We start from the raw sequence: 16,353 nt of genomic DNA on the forward strand, positions 1-16,353 counted from the left end.
TCCTGTCCACGCCCCAGGCAGAGTACGTTGTGTGGAAGTTGAGAGCTGCTCGCATCAAGGCAAATGAAGAACATATACACAGATCATTATGTAGCGGAAATTTTGTTTAATATTTGTCCCCCATTGACATGATTCTTAGGGCTGTGTAGAACAGTAGCCAAAGGATCTTTTTGTCATTGCTGTGGAGACAATGTAGCTGTGCAAACATAGTATGCTTAGACTTCTATAGGGTGCCATTGATCAAGAAAGTGGAGTCATACAAAATCAGTGCTACAAACATTTATCAAATGATAAAAAATTATCTTCTGGCAGGTGTCAAAATAATGCTAAATAAGCAAGGCATGGTTTACCGTGAAAGGGAATGTGTTTTATCAGATCTGCAGAGAGCTTATAACATCTCTGCCTGGAGCAGTAAGTTGGACTAGAAACCTCCAAGGTTTCCTTAAAATCAACGTTCTGTGGTACAGATGGAAAAAACCCAGATCATCTTTTAGTCAAGCAAACCCTTCTAAATGTCTGCTTTGTATAGCAACATTAAAGCCTAACAGCCTAAGCCTGCTGCAAAACCTACATCAGAGCATCCAAGGTGGCTATGAAAGCACTCTGTGGTGCAAGAAAGCAAACACTAGTCCTATCAGAAGGGCAAGAAGGAAAGTCCAGCAGCTACAGGGTGGTAAGCCCTTGTCCACAATCCCTGGGAAAGTGATGGAGCAATTAATCCCGGGAACGTGGTTTCCAGACACATGAAGGACAAACCGGTGATCAGGAATAGTCATCACGGGATTAGGAAGGGGAAATTGTGCTTAAGCATCCTGATACTTTCTACAATGAAATGGCTGACTTGGTGGATGAGGGGAGACTCATGGACATTGTTTTGACACCGTCTTCCATAACATCCTTACTGAGAATGTAGAGGTTAGATAATTAGACAGGACAGTGCTTTGAAAAGTATCGGAATGACCGGGCCTAGAGGGTCTAAAGGAGAGAAAGCTCAAGAGGGATCTTGTAACTGTGTGTAAATCCCTGGTGGAGGTGGGGAATGAAGAGGAGAGAGAGAGGCTCTTCTCAGAAGTGCCCAGTAACATGACAAGAGGCTACAGACACGAACTGAAACAATCTGAACACAAGAAAATACTTTTTTCTTTTACTGCGAAGGTGGTCAAACACTGAAATAGTTTTCCCAGAGAGGTTGTGGAGGGTCCATCCTTGGAGATACTCAAAACCGAACTGCAAACAATCCTGGGCAATCTTGCTCCAGCTTCAGCAGTGTGGTTGGACAAGATGTTCTCAGTAGATTGGTAGATCACAGTGGTACTTTCTGGCTCCTGAAATTCTGACTCTATTTAATGTTCAAAGCCTCATGGGACTTGCCAGATCTCCCGGCTGACTAGATTTATCCTCACTACCACAGGCAATTATGTGAATGTGGACTATAATAAAAAGAGCACAAGACACACAGATATGAGATGGTAACAGCTAGAAAAAAAGGTTGATTTAGGTTTGCATTTGATTTATAAGTGATTCCCTTTTTCTGTGTATCACTGAAGTACAAGCTAGAAACATCTCAAGATGAAGGAAAAGAAACAGCATATTGTGTCAGTACGAAAGAATGAGGATGGGAAGAACGTAATGCAGTGTCAATGTTCTGGCAAGCAGAAGCGAATTTTGCATCCAGACCCATGGACGTTAGGTTGGAAAGGTCTAGGCGTTTGTCCGGATTGAGACCAGATGTCCCTCTGCTTAACAGAACTCCTGCTTAATGGTACCATTTTGCAACAGAACTCAGATGGAAAGTTCTCCCAGAAAATGTTATGCTTTAATGTCTCTGCTACATTTGTTAGAAGGAAGTGTCAGACCAATTTACTTGGTCTTCTGAATATTTTCTGAATATTTTCAGAAGCTCTTTCCTCAGTTATCTCCGCATCTTTACTGGTGAAGGATACTTTCCTTTTTTGAATTCTGCCATTTCCACGTCCTCAATTCACAGCTCAGAATTTGTTGCTGTCATGTGTTTTGTTGTTGTCTACTTGACATACAAATGCTATCCATGACATGCTGTTGCTTCAGTGTCGCACAGCACTTATGTTGCTTGCCTGCCTACACTCACGCAGAATAGCGAGCTATTTTTCTGACATACTCTGTCAGTGGTGAGAGTAGTAATTATAGGATAATCAGACAACTATGGAAGTAAATAGCTTTTGCTTTAATCAGGTCTCATTAGCTAATGACATTCATTTATCATGCCAATAAATGTGAAGAATATGCCACTATCATGACAAAGTACTTCTGCTAACTGATTTGTCTTACAAGTTACGATAATGAGTTACATATGCCTTTTTGGACTGCCATTTCATATTTCTGCATCAAAATGGTGTGTGGTTTGTGGTTAAATTCTGTTGTTCCCTTAACACAGGGGTCCATTTCTGGTTCCAGGGCTGCGCGGTGCTGGAAATGCTGATGGTTTGAGTAAAAGGAAATGGCTAGACAGAAAAGCGCAGAACTGAAATGCAAAAGTGGGTGTTCATTTTTCCACAGGAGGAATCAGGGGTCAGCTCAGGCTTGATTTTGCTGACCACTGTGCTTCCAAAAGATGATGATTGATGATTCAGAGAAATGGCTTGGATGGTAGCCCAAGCCTGTATGTTCTGTGAGGAAGGCAGACTGATTTTTGGTTGTAGTTGTCGTCTCAAAGCTAACACGGTTTCTTTCTGTTAATAATCATGCCATAGTTCTCTCCAAGCTTTCTCAAAAAATGCTATCTCCATGTTATTTGCATCATCACTTATCTCCAATGTTTGTTTCCACTAAAAAATGAGAAAAATATCAAACATACTAAGAAAAGGGAAAGGGACAGAAGTCAGGGAAATTATATCAGTACCTGCAGAAACCGGAAAGACAAGCAGAGAGGACAGCAGAGATTGTAACTATTTTGAGATCAGAAAAAACCTTTTTCCTTTCCCTTCAGCAGTATCTGGACCTTGGAATAATTTTTTTGTCTAAAGGATGGGTGCTCTGCTTTAGCAGTCACCTGAGAGCAGTGATTTGCCTCTTTCTCCGTCTCAGCTGTGTAAAGCACACGTCTTTTTTTACTCTTTTTGTGTCTACCCCAGAAGCAGCAGCTATTTTCAGGGAATGGTCCTGTACCCTGTAGGCATACTAGTGCCTTGGCTCACCTCAGTCAACATACTGTGCAGAAATACCAGTATTCTGGAGAAGCTCTAGTGGATGATTCACATCCTCTTTACTTTAAAACAATATATGAAAAATGAATTTAAAGTAATGTGGGTTTTTTTTTTTCAATTTTCAATGAGGCTATTAGAAAACAATCATAGTCAGATCAGATCTGAAACATCAGGTTTGTTTCTTTAGTTGTTTCTTAAAAAGCTTTGTAAGTACTGAAAATTCACAATGAATTTTTAGGAAGTTTAAATATGATCTAAAAGATTTGTCATCCTCCCACCTGCCTGTATACTTTGGGGATTAACATCTGACATGATCTCTGAGAAATGTTGAAAGGAAATGCTTCAAAGAAGTCTAAAAACCTCCCCGTTGGAACTAGCTTCTGAATGTGTAATGCCTACTGAAAAATACATCACCTGTCTTTGTTGTAGGTTCAAACAAGGCAAGTGCATATCCTAGCATAAATAGCATATATATGTTTGTTTTTTTTTTTTTAATCTAAGTCATATGAGTGGGATGTATTTTACAGGTAAAGGAAAATGGCTGTTGGATTTCAAGGCGGGAATTTATTCTTCATTATGTACATAGAATGCCATGTATCCTTTATAAAATTACCTTTCTAAGTGAAAGAATTTTCTTTTGATGATTTACAATCAATCAAAGCTGCATGTGGTAAAGTAATTTATGAATTAAGACAAATCCTGTAAGAAATTATCTCTGAGAAGTTTCTTCAAACTGTCTCTGTAGTAAAAGCATGCTGTCTTGGGTAGTATTCTTGTCTATATTCTGGACTGCCTCAACCCCTACTAAAAGTCCAAGACAGTGTTAAAAGGCTCTAAATCTCAAAATTTTGCACATAGGAAAGTCCCCAGAACAAGCCCTGCAAAAAACAAAGCAAACCACAACCGTGAACCTTTAATAATAGCTGACAAGGGCTAGCTGGTGCTGGGAGTAAGAAATGCACGAGGGAGCAGGGTCATATGGTACCGTTCTGTAGAGAACCTTGGGAACACTCAGCTACCAGCAGGGATTTTCTCCCTAGTCCCGTAAGCACTGCAAGCGTGAATTACACACTGCGCCTTTTAGAAGCATACTCAGTATCTAGCTTTTTTGGATGCTCCTTTGTGTTTCAAGTGACAGGACAATCCCTGAGAAGAGTTTTAGTGCTTTTGCATAAGGTTAGAGTCAAGGCAGAAGGGACCTGCTTTCTCTTTTCTCCAGTGCTCATCTGGGACAGTTTTTTGTGTAAATAAGATATTATGGTTTCTTTCTTATGCTCTGTCGTCGGTTCATGACCTTCTTTTCCTGTCAGTGGCAGGGAAAAATAAAAGCTTTAAACGTATGGTCCTTTTGTCATTAGTGTTTAGATGCAGAGCTTTGAACATCAGTGCCTTGGGTTCAGCCCTGGAGTCCGTGATAGACCTTCTTATTCAAGCCTTGAAAAGATTAGGCTCAGACCCCATGGGAGGTAACAGCTGGCCTTGGAAACCTAAATTTCCTTTTTGATCACTGTGATTTGAAGATACTCAACACTGCAACTGGCACTCTCAGTTCTTTATGTGGTGGAGAAACATGTGATATGCTTTTGATGCGAAGAAAAACACAAGCCAGTTTCCCAGTGCTGGAAGTGACTGAAGTCTGGTCATCGCCCCAGAACGGTGCCATTAACAATACCGGCAAGGACTTAATCTTGCAACGCTGAAGTGAATGGGCACTTGTAGAAGGCAAGGTGGCCCCTGTCAAAGAGACCTACATTTCACCGTCATTAGCTGAAAGATGAAGCAGAAAGGGCAGTACACAGCAGTGCATAAAATACCTCTCAAACTGGTTAATGAGCTGTTCTGGTCACGTTCTGGTCATGCTGCTTCTTGTCCAATGGTTTCTGTAGGCAAAAATGCTACATTCTCAGTAAGGGCAGGCAGACCCTTGTGAATTGTCTTTTTTTATTTTTTTTGCGATTTGTCTTGTCTTTTTAAAAACAAGGTTGTGTTTTTGTTTTCTTTTTTCTTCTTTATTATTCTATTAATATTAAAGTTATTAAAGATATTAAAGATTCATGCAGTGGGTAAGAGACGTTTGAAATGCTGTCAAAATGTAAGAGAGACAAATAAAGCAAGATACTTTTCTCTTTCAGTTAGTCAGCTCAGTGATTACTGGCAAAGGAGAAGATGAAAACACTGTTTGAGTATCTTTATATACACGGAGGGGGTTGAGAAAAAATCTGGTAGAATTCCTTACCTTAAAGTCCCAGAATCATAGAAATGTTAGTAGAAAGGGACTTCCAGGTTCTTCTGGTCCAAGCCTTTACTGAAGGAGTTCCTGGTCTAGCAATGACCTGATCCCTTGAAAAACGGTATCAGTATGTGACAGATAACATTGGAGCCTTTTTGGGAGGAAAGCTGTTCATCCTCATTCCAAGACAATGAAAAAAAAAAGTGTTCTAAAACGACAGTGAACTACAGTGCAAACAGTATTGTTTACTGCTGAATTACAGTTTAACTTCATTCCACGCAGATACCAGATGACACAATCCCTAGACCAGAATCTTTAGACCATAAGAAAAATGGAGGCGCCGTCCAGTTTTGGCAAAGGGAAAACCAATAGAAATAGCTTTCTAAAAAGTGAAAAGTTGACAAATACTGGCAAAATACATCTTCGAGTATGCTTTATTTGCAGGTGATTAAAAAGAATTTTAGGCAAAAAAACTAGTCAATGTCATCCAACCCATGAGGGCACGTGGTTTAGTGCCTAATGCCAGAAAGACTGGGAAACGGGTAGATAGGACCGGTGATGCAGTTTGTAACGAATTACATGTCATCAAATGGTCAACAGCCATATAGTAAAAAGACTTGACACATACGTATGAAGAATTATAAGCAGTTAATATTTTAACTATAAGCAGGAGATATTGTAAGAAAAACGAGGGGTGTAAGGGAGTGGGGATTACAGACATCTTAGTAATATCAGCAGCTGTAGACATTTTTTTTAAGACATTAGCTTGTTTCTGCAAATGACTGCACTCTTGAGAATAGTATTTGCAATTTAAAACTTACCTAAACATCACCAAAAGGAAACACTAATTCTTTTTTTTTTTCTTTTAAAATTACTTTGTATTAAGAATCTTGCAAAGAACTGAAATATGGCATGGCCAAGAAACACTAATTACCCACCATTTCAGAGACTTTGCATTCATCACATTTAAATACTAGGTGTCTGGTTTCAGAAGGTCTCATGCAAAATCCAGCTATAAAAACTCACCACAGAATATTTTCAAGGATAAAAAGCTAATGTTTTTTAAAGCTCCAACATCCAGTTGTGAAGTGACTTTGAAAAGGAATGGTCCACATTTTCCAGAGGACATTCAAAAGGATAGTTGTTGAACTTTCTGTAAATGCCCAGCTCTTATCTACACTTTGCATGGAATATTTACCAAAGCTACCGCTTTGGACAGCTCATGGAATATAACGCTGCCGAGAGTAGTGCCAGAGGTAACATCATTATCTTTCCGTAACTGCATAATGAGAATTAAATAATCACAAAACAAACTCCTATTATGAAATGACATTTTTTTCCTCATGTACAATATATATATTCATTTATATTGAAAATAAGTCCAGTAATACTATCACAGTAATGTGCTGTAGTGGTCTTTCATAGTGAGAAAACTGCCCGAATCACCTTTAACATGCAAAGCATGGAAGAACCAGAAATTCACAGTAAGTAGTACAGTTTGTATATGCATCTTCTGCCATCCTAAAGTTAACCAGAACACTCAAGACTGTTGTCTATTTTTCCTACATGTTTGACAAAAGCTACAGTTCTGTATACTGTACATTCACAGTGGGATCCCAGCCCCCTGTACTGTCTGCAAGAAACATCAGGTTACCACTTCCCATCAGCGTAAACATTCTAGTCTTTAATATAATAATGTTGTGAACAGTTGTTCCTAGCTTGAAGTTCAGCTGTTCAGGGCTTCGGAAAATTCTCCTTTTCATCTCTCTGAAAGGTTTCTTGCTAGCGCATTTTGTAGTCATTAGATACTGACATTTCACATAGCTGTCCTTTAAAATCCAACTCTACTGTGAAATCCAGGTCACGCTGTGAAAAGATTTAAATGGAACATGTAAGTAAGACGGTAAATTTAGTGTACGAATTCAGTTATCATTGCTTGGGTTGAAAAGCCCTGCAGATTCACGAGAGGATACCTGCTCAGGTATCTGACTTCTTTTGGTTTTAAACGTTGCCAACACTGATCAAGCAAGACATAGGATGTTTAATAGCGTTCACCATACAATCTATGTCAAGGGTATATTTGTCTATTCTTCTTAAGGCTGATTTAGAGTCCTAGTTACAACTAGGAAGCTTCTGAAATGCTGTGCTATCACACGTATTCTGTAACACTTTTTTAAGGGTGTACCCAATGAGGTGCTGTTATTGTGGGGTAAAGGGCTTTCATACCCAATGAGGTGCTGTTATTGTGGGGTAAAGGGCTTTCACACGAGGAGTTATGTGAGAATAGATCTAGTAAACCTCCCATTGTGGAGAAGCCCTTAGTCATTCTTTCTCTTCTAATGACATGGTTTTTAGAAGGAGGCACGACAGAGCCCTACAAAATGAAGCTGTCTCTCTACAGGCTTTTCAAAGGCTTCCTGTTTCAGAAGAAAGAAGCACTGACAAATCCTTTTGAACCAAGGAGGTCTCCTTGTCTTAGGGTAACTATCAAGAACATAGTAATTTTAGCACCTAAATCTTCATTCAGGTGCTTACTGCAGTGCACACAAATTTAAAATGTTGTCTTCATTTCCCCCTCGAAATAAAATTGATACATTCAACCCAAAATAAAACCTTCCACTCGCCTAAGGACAACTTAAAGGTGGGAAACAGACTATTTCCTTCAACTTTCACAGCAAGCGGTAGCTTCAGGAGTGAATGTGTTTGCTTCAATGCCAAGTATATTTTGTTTTTATTTATTCCCCTGTATTAACACTATTATGAAAACTATATCCACTCTGGTACAAAAAAGGGAAAGTAATACAAAAAAGGAAGGCAAAGAAATGTCAAGATTTGCCGCAGTCAGCAAATGCAGTAGTTCAACAACTACAGCGGCATGGACAGATTATAACCAGGTTATTTTAATGCCTGTATGTTGTAATAGAAAACAAAAGATTCTGCTCAAGGTTTTTGGCAGAAAATCATGCCACTGTTTTTCCCGAAGCCATACTTCTCATGTCTTGCACTTCTATACAGGCATGGTTTGTCCATCAGACCATGTCTCCCAGTCTCCGGAGAAGTTAAAAGCAGCACTGAATACATGACACACTTGGAGGGGGATTCACCCCATAGCACAGAAATTGAGGAAGTTTTCACTAGTCATGCTTTAGCTTTAGTCTTAAATAAAACATCTGTCATTTCTTTGGAAAGCCACTGTTTTTTCAATCACCTAATAAGTGAGTTCAAGAACATTTGATCAGTGAGCTCACACAGACAATCCGCTGTCACTTAATTTGCTAAAGCAGAGTTCTTGGCCGCTGAGTGGGAAATCTGGCTATAGCTGTGGAACTGAAATACTTGTTCTTGATCATCCGCTGCTGGCAGAAGAGATCTTGCCACTGGTTTCAGCGGCAGTATGAAGAGACCTTTGCCTACTTGTGTCACAAAATGTGAGCCAAGCTGATTGCAGAGGACAGCTGACTTGGTGATGTACTCGAATCATTTCTTCCTTCCCATGCTAGCTTGTTTGCTGGCTTAGTTCTGTAACACCGGCACTGCGCTATCACTGCCGTCACCAGTTTTGGTGAAGCTGTGGCTAGATCTCTTACTAATAAACACGAATTAGAGCCCTTAGCATGATCATTGTTTTACTTATATGCATTTTATTTACTGGCGGTCATAGTTTGCGTTCAGTAGAGTTGGAATTAGAATCAGTGATGCTGACTCACCACATTTTTTGCATTTGGTTTCATGGATATAGTCCCATAGATTTCTTCTCCTCGTCTCACAGTTAAATAGTCCTCTAAGTAGAAGACGGTTTGCTTCCAGTGAGTATAGGGAGCATCAGGTGCTACAAAATATATAGGGGTATTATTTATGGAAATTTCTTCCGTGACTTACAAAACAAATTAAGTCTTGGGAACAATGGAAAAAAGCCTTTCTTCTCACAGAATGCTTTAACATACACACTCCATTAGCAAACCTGCTTTACATCAGCACAGTTCTATTGACTGTCAGTGGGTTATCTTCTGATTTTTACCAGAATATGTCAGATGTGAATCAAACCCAGCAAGAAGGATTCCACAAAGGGGGTTAATGGGCATCTTATGTGCTTTTCTGATGCTTTTGCCTTCAACCCACACACATTTAAATTGGGGAAATCTTTGCCACTAAGTGCTTTGAAAGTCAGAAGTCTAAATTAGTTCAAAAAACAATTGCAAAAACCCATGAAAGACAAGTTCACCAAAAACTATTAATCACAATGACACAGATGAAATCTTTGACTCATGATTCCCGAACAGAAGATTTTATAGCTTCCAGGCGGATACAGCCAGGGAAAGGACACTTGTACCTTGACCTGTTTTTGGACTTCCTAAAGGCATATGCTAGGGGCAATTTGGCAGAGAAGGATACTGGTCCAAACACATTTCTGGTCTTGCTTAGCAGAATCTCTTTGATGATATTCTGCTGTATTTCAGAATTTTATTTAACTTTTTTTAAAATTATTTCTGATGTAAATCAAAATCTTTAAGCAGTGCCTAAGGAACTTGCATTTGTTACTTCTTGATCCTAGCATCTTTGCAGTGAAGAGCATCTAGGAACCTAAGAACAGCTGTACAAGTTCAGAGACTTCCTGACCTCGCAAAAAAGCCTCTGGTAAATTTATTTTTCTTCGATTTGTTTTCCCAGTCCCTTTTTTGATGCAGACACGGGCTCACTGTATTGAATCATGCTAATATCTTAATGCTGTTTAATAAAACAATTATGTCATTTCATTTCGACATCAATGTTTCCAGAAAATATTTGGCTTTAGAAACTGTTTGTGACTGGGGAAGTAATGAAGCTTTTTTTAAAGAACTGTCGTGACAGGAATTTTTAACATCAGAAGACTGATATACACAAACTTTTGTCAGAAACTGTGTTGACAAACTGATACCTCCCCCAAAAAGTATTTTGCCAGATAATTACTGGCTATATGTCTAGACAGTTTTAGTGACGGTTAATCTCAGTTTCTAAATGGAAAGATCTTCTTGCAGGAGTTCAGATCCAGAATTTGTTTTCCATTTGGACAAGCCTCTGTAAATTTTCTAACTGAAAACGTGTTAGACCAGAACTAAACTGAACTTACATATTAAATCGTAACTGCTCTCTTGTACACACACAGGCGTATGTGCACGTGCCCTTATGCAGAGCTATCTTCCTCAGAAAAGACTGACCTGTCTGGAAACCTGTGCTGGGGAATGTAGGCACACCTGTGCCTCAAGTACGCTCCAAATCACAGGCTTGTTTTCTTCATTTAAAAAATGACACATCAATGAAGCGGCACTTCCTCATATCCTACAAAACTTGGGTATTTTACTGAATTCAGTAGAGTTTTGCCAAAGGACACTAGCTGAGAATCCAGACCAGTCTTCTAGACAGTGGTGGCTATCCCTTCAGTTACAGAAGACCAGATGACCTTCTTGTGGAGTAACTTGTTCCGTACCTACCTTACCATGACGTGCTGAATATAGGCAGAGAACCGCTTCCCTCAACCTCCTGTCTACACTCATGCTAATGCATGTGAGGAGAACTGACCAGATTTGCTGCAAAGGCATACTTCTGACTCATGGTCAGTTTGTTGCTCACTGGCATCCAGGAGTCTTTTCCAACCAAGCTGATTTCTATTCATTTGGCCCAAGCAATAGCATGGAGCTGTTGCACCTCAGCTGCAGGACTCTGCATTTGGCTTTGACGATCTTGATAGAATCAGCCCATTTTGAGCCTGTGTAGGGCTCTCTAAACAGCAGCCCCTTCTCTCCAGCCTATGGTCTTCCCAATTTGGGATTATCAACAAATGTGCCGAGTGACAGTCTCTAACCCACCATCCAGGTCATTAATAAAGATGTGGAACAATACTGACCTCACTGCTGGTCACCTGTGAGATGCTACTAATAACTAGCCTCTGGTCTAACTTTGCTGATTGACATATTTTGAGCCAATTTTTCACCCATATTATTGTTCACTATCCAATCTGCATCTCACCAATCCAGCTGTAAGGATGCTATGCAAGGCTGTGTAAAAGGCCTCGCTGAAGTCAAAGCATACGACAGCCACAGGTCTTCCCTCATCCACACAGCTAGTCATCTACAAGGCAATCGGGTTTGTCAGGTATAATTGGCTTGGTATAATCCATGCTAGCTGTTCTCAATCACCTTCTTGTCCTTCATGTAGCTGGAAATAGTTTCCAGGTGGATTTGTGTCACAACCTTCCCAGGAACTGAGGTGAGGTTGTCTGGGCTTGTAGTTCCACAGATCTTGCTTTATGCACTTCTTGAAGACGTGTGTCATAGCTGCCTTTTTCTAATCATCAAAAACCTTCACCCATCACCAAGACCTGTTAAAGATGTTAGAGGGTAGCCTGACAATGACATCGACCAGCACCCTCAGCATGTCTCCTGTATCTGGCCCTATGGACTTGTTTAATGTTCTGTAGTCCTGATGGCACTACTCACATCAGTTTCATGGTTATAAAAACCCTTCTTCTCCAATGGCTGCAAGGCACCTTTCCCATTGTTTTAGATTCTCTGAATAACAATAACCCCTTCACATAAATAGTGCTTGTCTCAGTGCAATTAGAGGGACACCACATGGGACCCGGAGGAAACCCTGGACCAAGTACTGTGCAGAAGAGTCACAACAAATTGGTTCCACCAGGCCTTAGAGTGGGCCTTAGATCTGCCATAATTGGTGATATGGGTGTAGCCCCATTTGCATCACAGAAGGCCAGAGTGAACTTTGTTTTAGAGGAAATCCTTCTCAAAACCACACAAATAACTTGAGCTGGACTTGAAAGTCTTAAGAATTTGACTTCGCATGGATATCTGAGGAAGACTTCGCATTTGCATGCAATGACATCCAACTTTTTTTATTTGGTGGGCCATACAACCTGCTGGGGCAGTTAGTTACTGAAGTGGGATGTTCAGAGAACTGGCAGTAAGCCAAAGAAAAGAATTCAATAGGAGAAATGGAGCATTTGCCAAGTGACAGGAGACATAATCTGGAGACATAAGAATCCTCTCCAAGCAAGCCTCCAGGGAGGCTGAGCCACCAGCAGCTAAGCGATCTAGCTGCAGAAAGAATGTTGAGAAAGAGCAAGTCATCAAAGCTGAAAGGATCCTAGAATGGGAGTGCACGTCTAAGCACTCAGAACCTCTGAAGCAGCAGCCTGTGGGAGCTACAGGTTGTTTAGAGAAGCTAGATTTTCAGGCATCGATGATGAACCCTGTTTTTGATAGAGGTTCAGATATACTGGAGATTGTGACTCCTTTCCCCTCTTTTTAATAACAGGTAGGCACAAATATACTTTGTACGTACATTTGCAAGTTGAGGTGGGTCTGCAAAAAACACTGTGCCCAACTCCATATTTACCCTAGGCTTTTGACCAAAAGTCAAACTCTTTTCCCTAATGCTATTGAACCTCTCTCCTTCCTCAAGTTCTCACTAACCTGCGGTGGTCTTGCAGAACATTTTCTGTCTCAGTGCCTGAGTGAGCTGTCTTTAGTCCATAACTAAAGAGGCGAGAAGAGTCAAGAAAGTCCTTATCCCAGCCACCTTTTGCTATACGGATGCTGGAGCAAGTCTAGGTCTCTCTGCAGACAAGTGACTCCTTGCAGTAACATAATGGGTCCTTTTCCTTTGACAGTTTTGATGCCTATTCACCGGGATGTCTGAGAGTCAAGCAAAGAATGGCTGAGTTTGAGGGTCGTATTTGCTGACGGAACACATTCGACAGTAAAACGCTAATCAAATATCCTAATCTATTCAACAAATGCTTCTTAAAATACGTATGTTCATACACACACACACATTCTATTACTCCTTTTCCGATGAAGCTGCATTCTCAGTGATATAAAAGTCCTTTCACGGAGTTCTGGCAATGTAAGTAGACCTCCTTTACCAAGGCAGGTTTCAGTTAACATCACAGCACAGTAACTACAGCCTTCATTCAAAGCTATTTTTGACAGAAAACTAGAGGTTTGACTATATTGGCTTTTAGAAAAGATTAATGGCCTGCTTTCTGCTAAAAAAAATCAGCCTTCCGTGGAAAAAACAAGTGCCTAAAACCTAAAGTGTTCACGCACTTAGATAATTCTCTTCAGCACAAACTCAGAAATATTCTCACTTGGGGATGCCACTGCAGAGCCTCACAGATTGTTCGTGTCTCCCTAGCTACACTTTGTTTGCTGGCACATACTGATGCCTATCATGGTGTGGGAAGTACTATAGTATAACACGTTTATAGAATGACCAAGGAAACACAGTTACTGAAAAACGTAAGAATACGAAGTAACAAATAACATCATCCGTACAGTTATACTTCTAGAATCAAATACAACAAGCATTTTAACAAAGTACTTTGAGCAATGGATCTCATGTAAATGATAGCTCCTGTGAAGGGTGAAAAAAAACCAGATTTCTAACAATATTTAACTTGCGTCGGATCCCATTTACACCTGTTTCAGTTCTGTAATGGTGCTAATGCAACCAGCACCAACTGTAATTTGTTATTCTTGTCATTAAAGCGGTTACGAGGTTTTCACATTTCTTGCAACGCTGGCTGGTGTATTCACTCTGGTAAACGATGACTTACAGGAATGGAGTTATTCCTTTAAATAACTGTTCACCGAGGTAAGTTAGAGTTTCACATTTGGGTTCTTAGAGATGATTTACATGAGCGGTATGTGTGTGGTTGTATCTTGCAAAAAACCCAATGGTTTTGTTCTAGACTCTGAGACAAGCAAGAGCTTTTGCTGAGTTTCGGATTTAGGGGACACTAGGATGCAGAGCTGCTCTCTCACTGAGCCGACAATTCTCTGCCTAATCTGAGAAACTTGACAGAGGATTTAGATGTAACTGGTGAGGGGTGTGAACTCCTGGGTCCCAGTGAGCTGTCCACTTGGTAGCCGTTGGGAAATCCTGCCTCTGTTTTTGCAGAATTCCTACAAGCAGCTGTCCTTTCCTCATCCTATAATTTTTTTCACTGAAAATCAAACCTGGTGGTACAGTAAACCTTCCTGTACCGTCTGACCAGTAGCACTATATACTGATAGCAACAGAAATGCAATGAAAAGAAATACAGATTACCTGTAGAAAATCCCATTTTCTTGTGGCACTTTGTAAATTCGATATTAAAATAGGTGACCAAGGCATGAATATAATCATTACGCTGAATTTGGAGGCAGAATGCTGAAGTAAATTCCAATTCTTCAGTCTTGACTGTATAAATATCCACTTCCTGTTTTGAGGAGAAAGAAAAAGAGATTTACATGGAGACATCTGTGACTCTAAGGGAAGTGCTAAGTGACACATTTAAGCATTTTATTTAATGATCAGCAAAAAAGACAACTGGCAGACCTCTAATACTGTAAGAAATCAAATGAACATCTGAACATCTCAAATCATCAGCAAATGATCCGGTTATCTGACTAAGTTGACTGAGTGTGATAAGAGAGGTCACCCACAGAAGAGTGTGTCCTCTTGGGTATGGCAGGAAGGGGGCTGTGGGAGTTGGAGGAAATCAAGGTAAAAATGTGCTTTGACAAAGAGAGGCACAATGGATGTTGAAATGGAGATAGAGGTCCCAGTTCTTAGACCTTTTATCATTAGGGACTGTCAGCATGAGGAAAGATGGCAGAGTTGGGTTTTTACTAAAAATAAACTTATATGATTTGTTTGAGCATCTCTGAAGGGAAATGTGCTTTGACGGTGTAAAGCACGAGGCATGACAGGGGCCTGCTTTTTGCTGATAGTGCTTTCTGGACTGTGTCAAATAACCGATCCCACGGAGCAAGCACAGGGACCTTACTCTTGAACCAGACAGAAGCAAATCATGTAAATCCTACTATGGCCTGACTGCAGGGGATGGGAGCTCAGTGTAGTCTCCAAGATTGCTTATTTAAATATTTAAATCTCACTGTTCAAAACTTAAACTGAGTTTTTTTGGATGGATCTGATTTTCCCAGCTAGGCATTGCTTTTATCTGGGTTGTTTCCAAAACCTGTAGTCATGGTAGGGAGGAGTCTGAAATACTATTAATTGTATTCTAACACTATGGGAAATGCTTCCTGTCAGCGCACTTTCTTATATCCTCCTACGTGTATCTGGCCTCACTGACCCTATTGTCCTTGTCAGGGCATATTTGGCAAAAGCCGGATACTCCCAAAATACATCTCTTTCTATTATTCGGCAAGTTATTATTAACAACAAAACTACTCATACATACAGAGAAATAGAAGCTTCGTAGGCAGAAATCCAAGTTTCCACTACCAACATAAGCCAGGAATCATATCACTGACCTCCCCAGCATTACTTCAGACTCACACTGCAAAAACGGCGAGCAGAGTCTAGAGTGTCCGTTAGAGGGCTCTTTTAGGGCACAATACAGGGCTCTTTTAGCCATTGCATTCTATAATCTAAAAGAAGTCTGCAAAAATAGACATAGAAAGATGCAGCCGTATTTCAGTTACAGAGGTCTTTGCATGAACTACACATCACGTGTTCCTGAAACTTAGAAAGCTTACGGTGAGATGATTTAAGCAGGCTATAGTTTTGGTCTGTCTGATTAGCAATATTGTTCAAGAATAACTTAACCGTAATGAGAATTATTCTACAACATTGCAGTGGCACCCTGAGTCAGCAGTGCTTGTAAGCGACCCATGCTGATGAGTGACCCCTGCTTATAAGTGGTCATTTAAAGGTGGGATACCCTTAAAATGTGGTTTTTTGGGGTTTTTTTTTTTTGGTTGGTGGTTGGGTTGGTGTTTTTTTCCCCCAAAGCATACTAGGAATAAGACTTTCTTAAGCTTCCTGGCAGGCTTCCACAGCAGCCTGCAAAATTTGCTTTGACAAGCTATACTGGACTGGCGGGTGAGAGTTGCAGATTTCTGAGATTTTTGATGGATTTTTAGTGGCATCACTGTA

General features: G+C 40.3%; 1 protein-coding gene across 1 annotated transcript in view; it reads right to left on the bottom strand.

The window, feature by feature from the left end:
- Nucleotides 1–6,940: 6,940 nt before the first annotated feature.
- The window catches only part of LOC104500828 (protein arginine N-methyltransferase 8), a 31,146-nt gene continuing 21,733 nt past the window's right edge, over nucleotides 6,941–16,353 (bottom strand). Inside the window, exons 7-9 of the mRNA XM_010144547.1 lie at nucleotides 14,518–14,668; nucleotides 9,120–9,241; nucleotides 6,941–7,278 (exon numbers count right to left, since the gene is read on the bottom strand). Coding sequence (XP_010142849.1) covers nucleotides 7,195–7,278; nucleotides 9,120–9,241; nucleotides 14,518–14,668 — 357 coding nt within the window. The 3' untranslated portion in view covers nucleotides 6,941–7,194. The remainder of the gene's footprint in view (nucleotides 7,279–9,119; nucleotides 9,242–14,517; nucleotides 14,669–16,353) is intronic.

This window comes from Buceros rhinoceros, unplaced genomic scaffold (genome assembly GCF_000710305.1).
Source record: "Buceros rhinoceros silvestris isolate BGI_N320 unplaced genomic scaffold, ASM71030v1 scaffold12051, whole genome shotgun sequence".
Classification (NCBI taxonomy): domain Eukaryota; kingdom Metazoa; phylum Chordata; class Aves; order Bucerotiformes; family Bucerotidae; genus Buceros; species Buceros rhinoceros.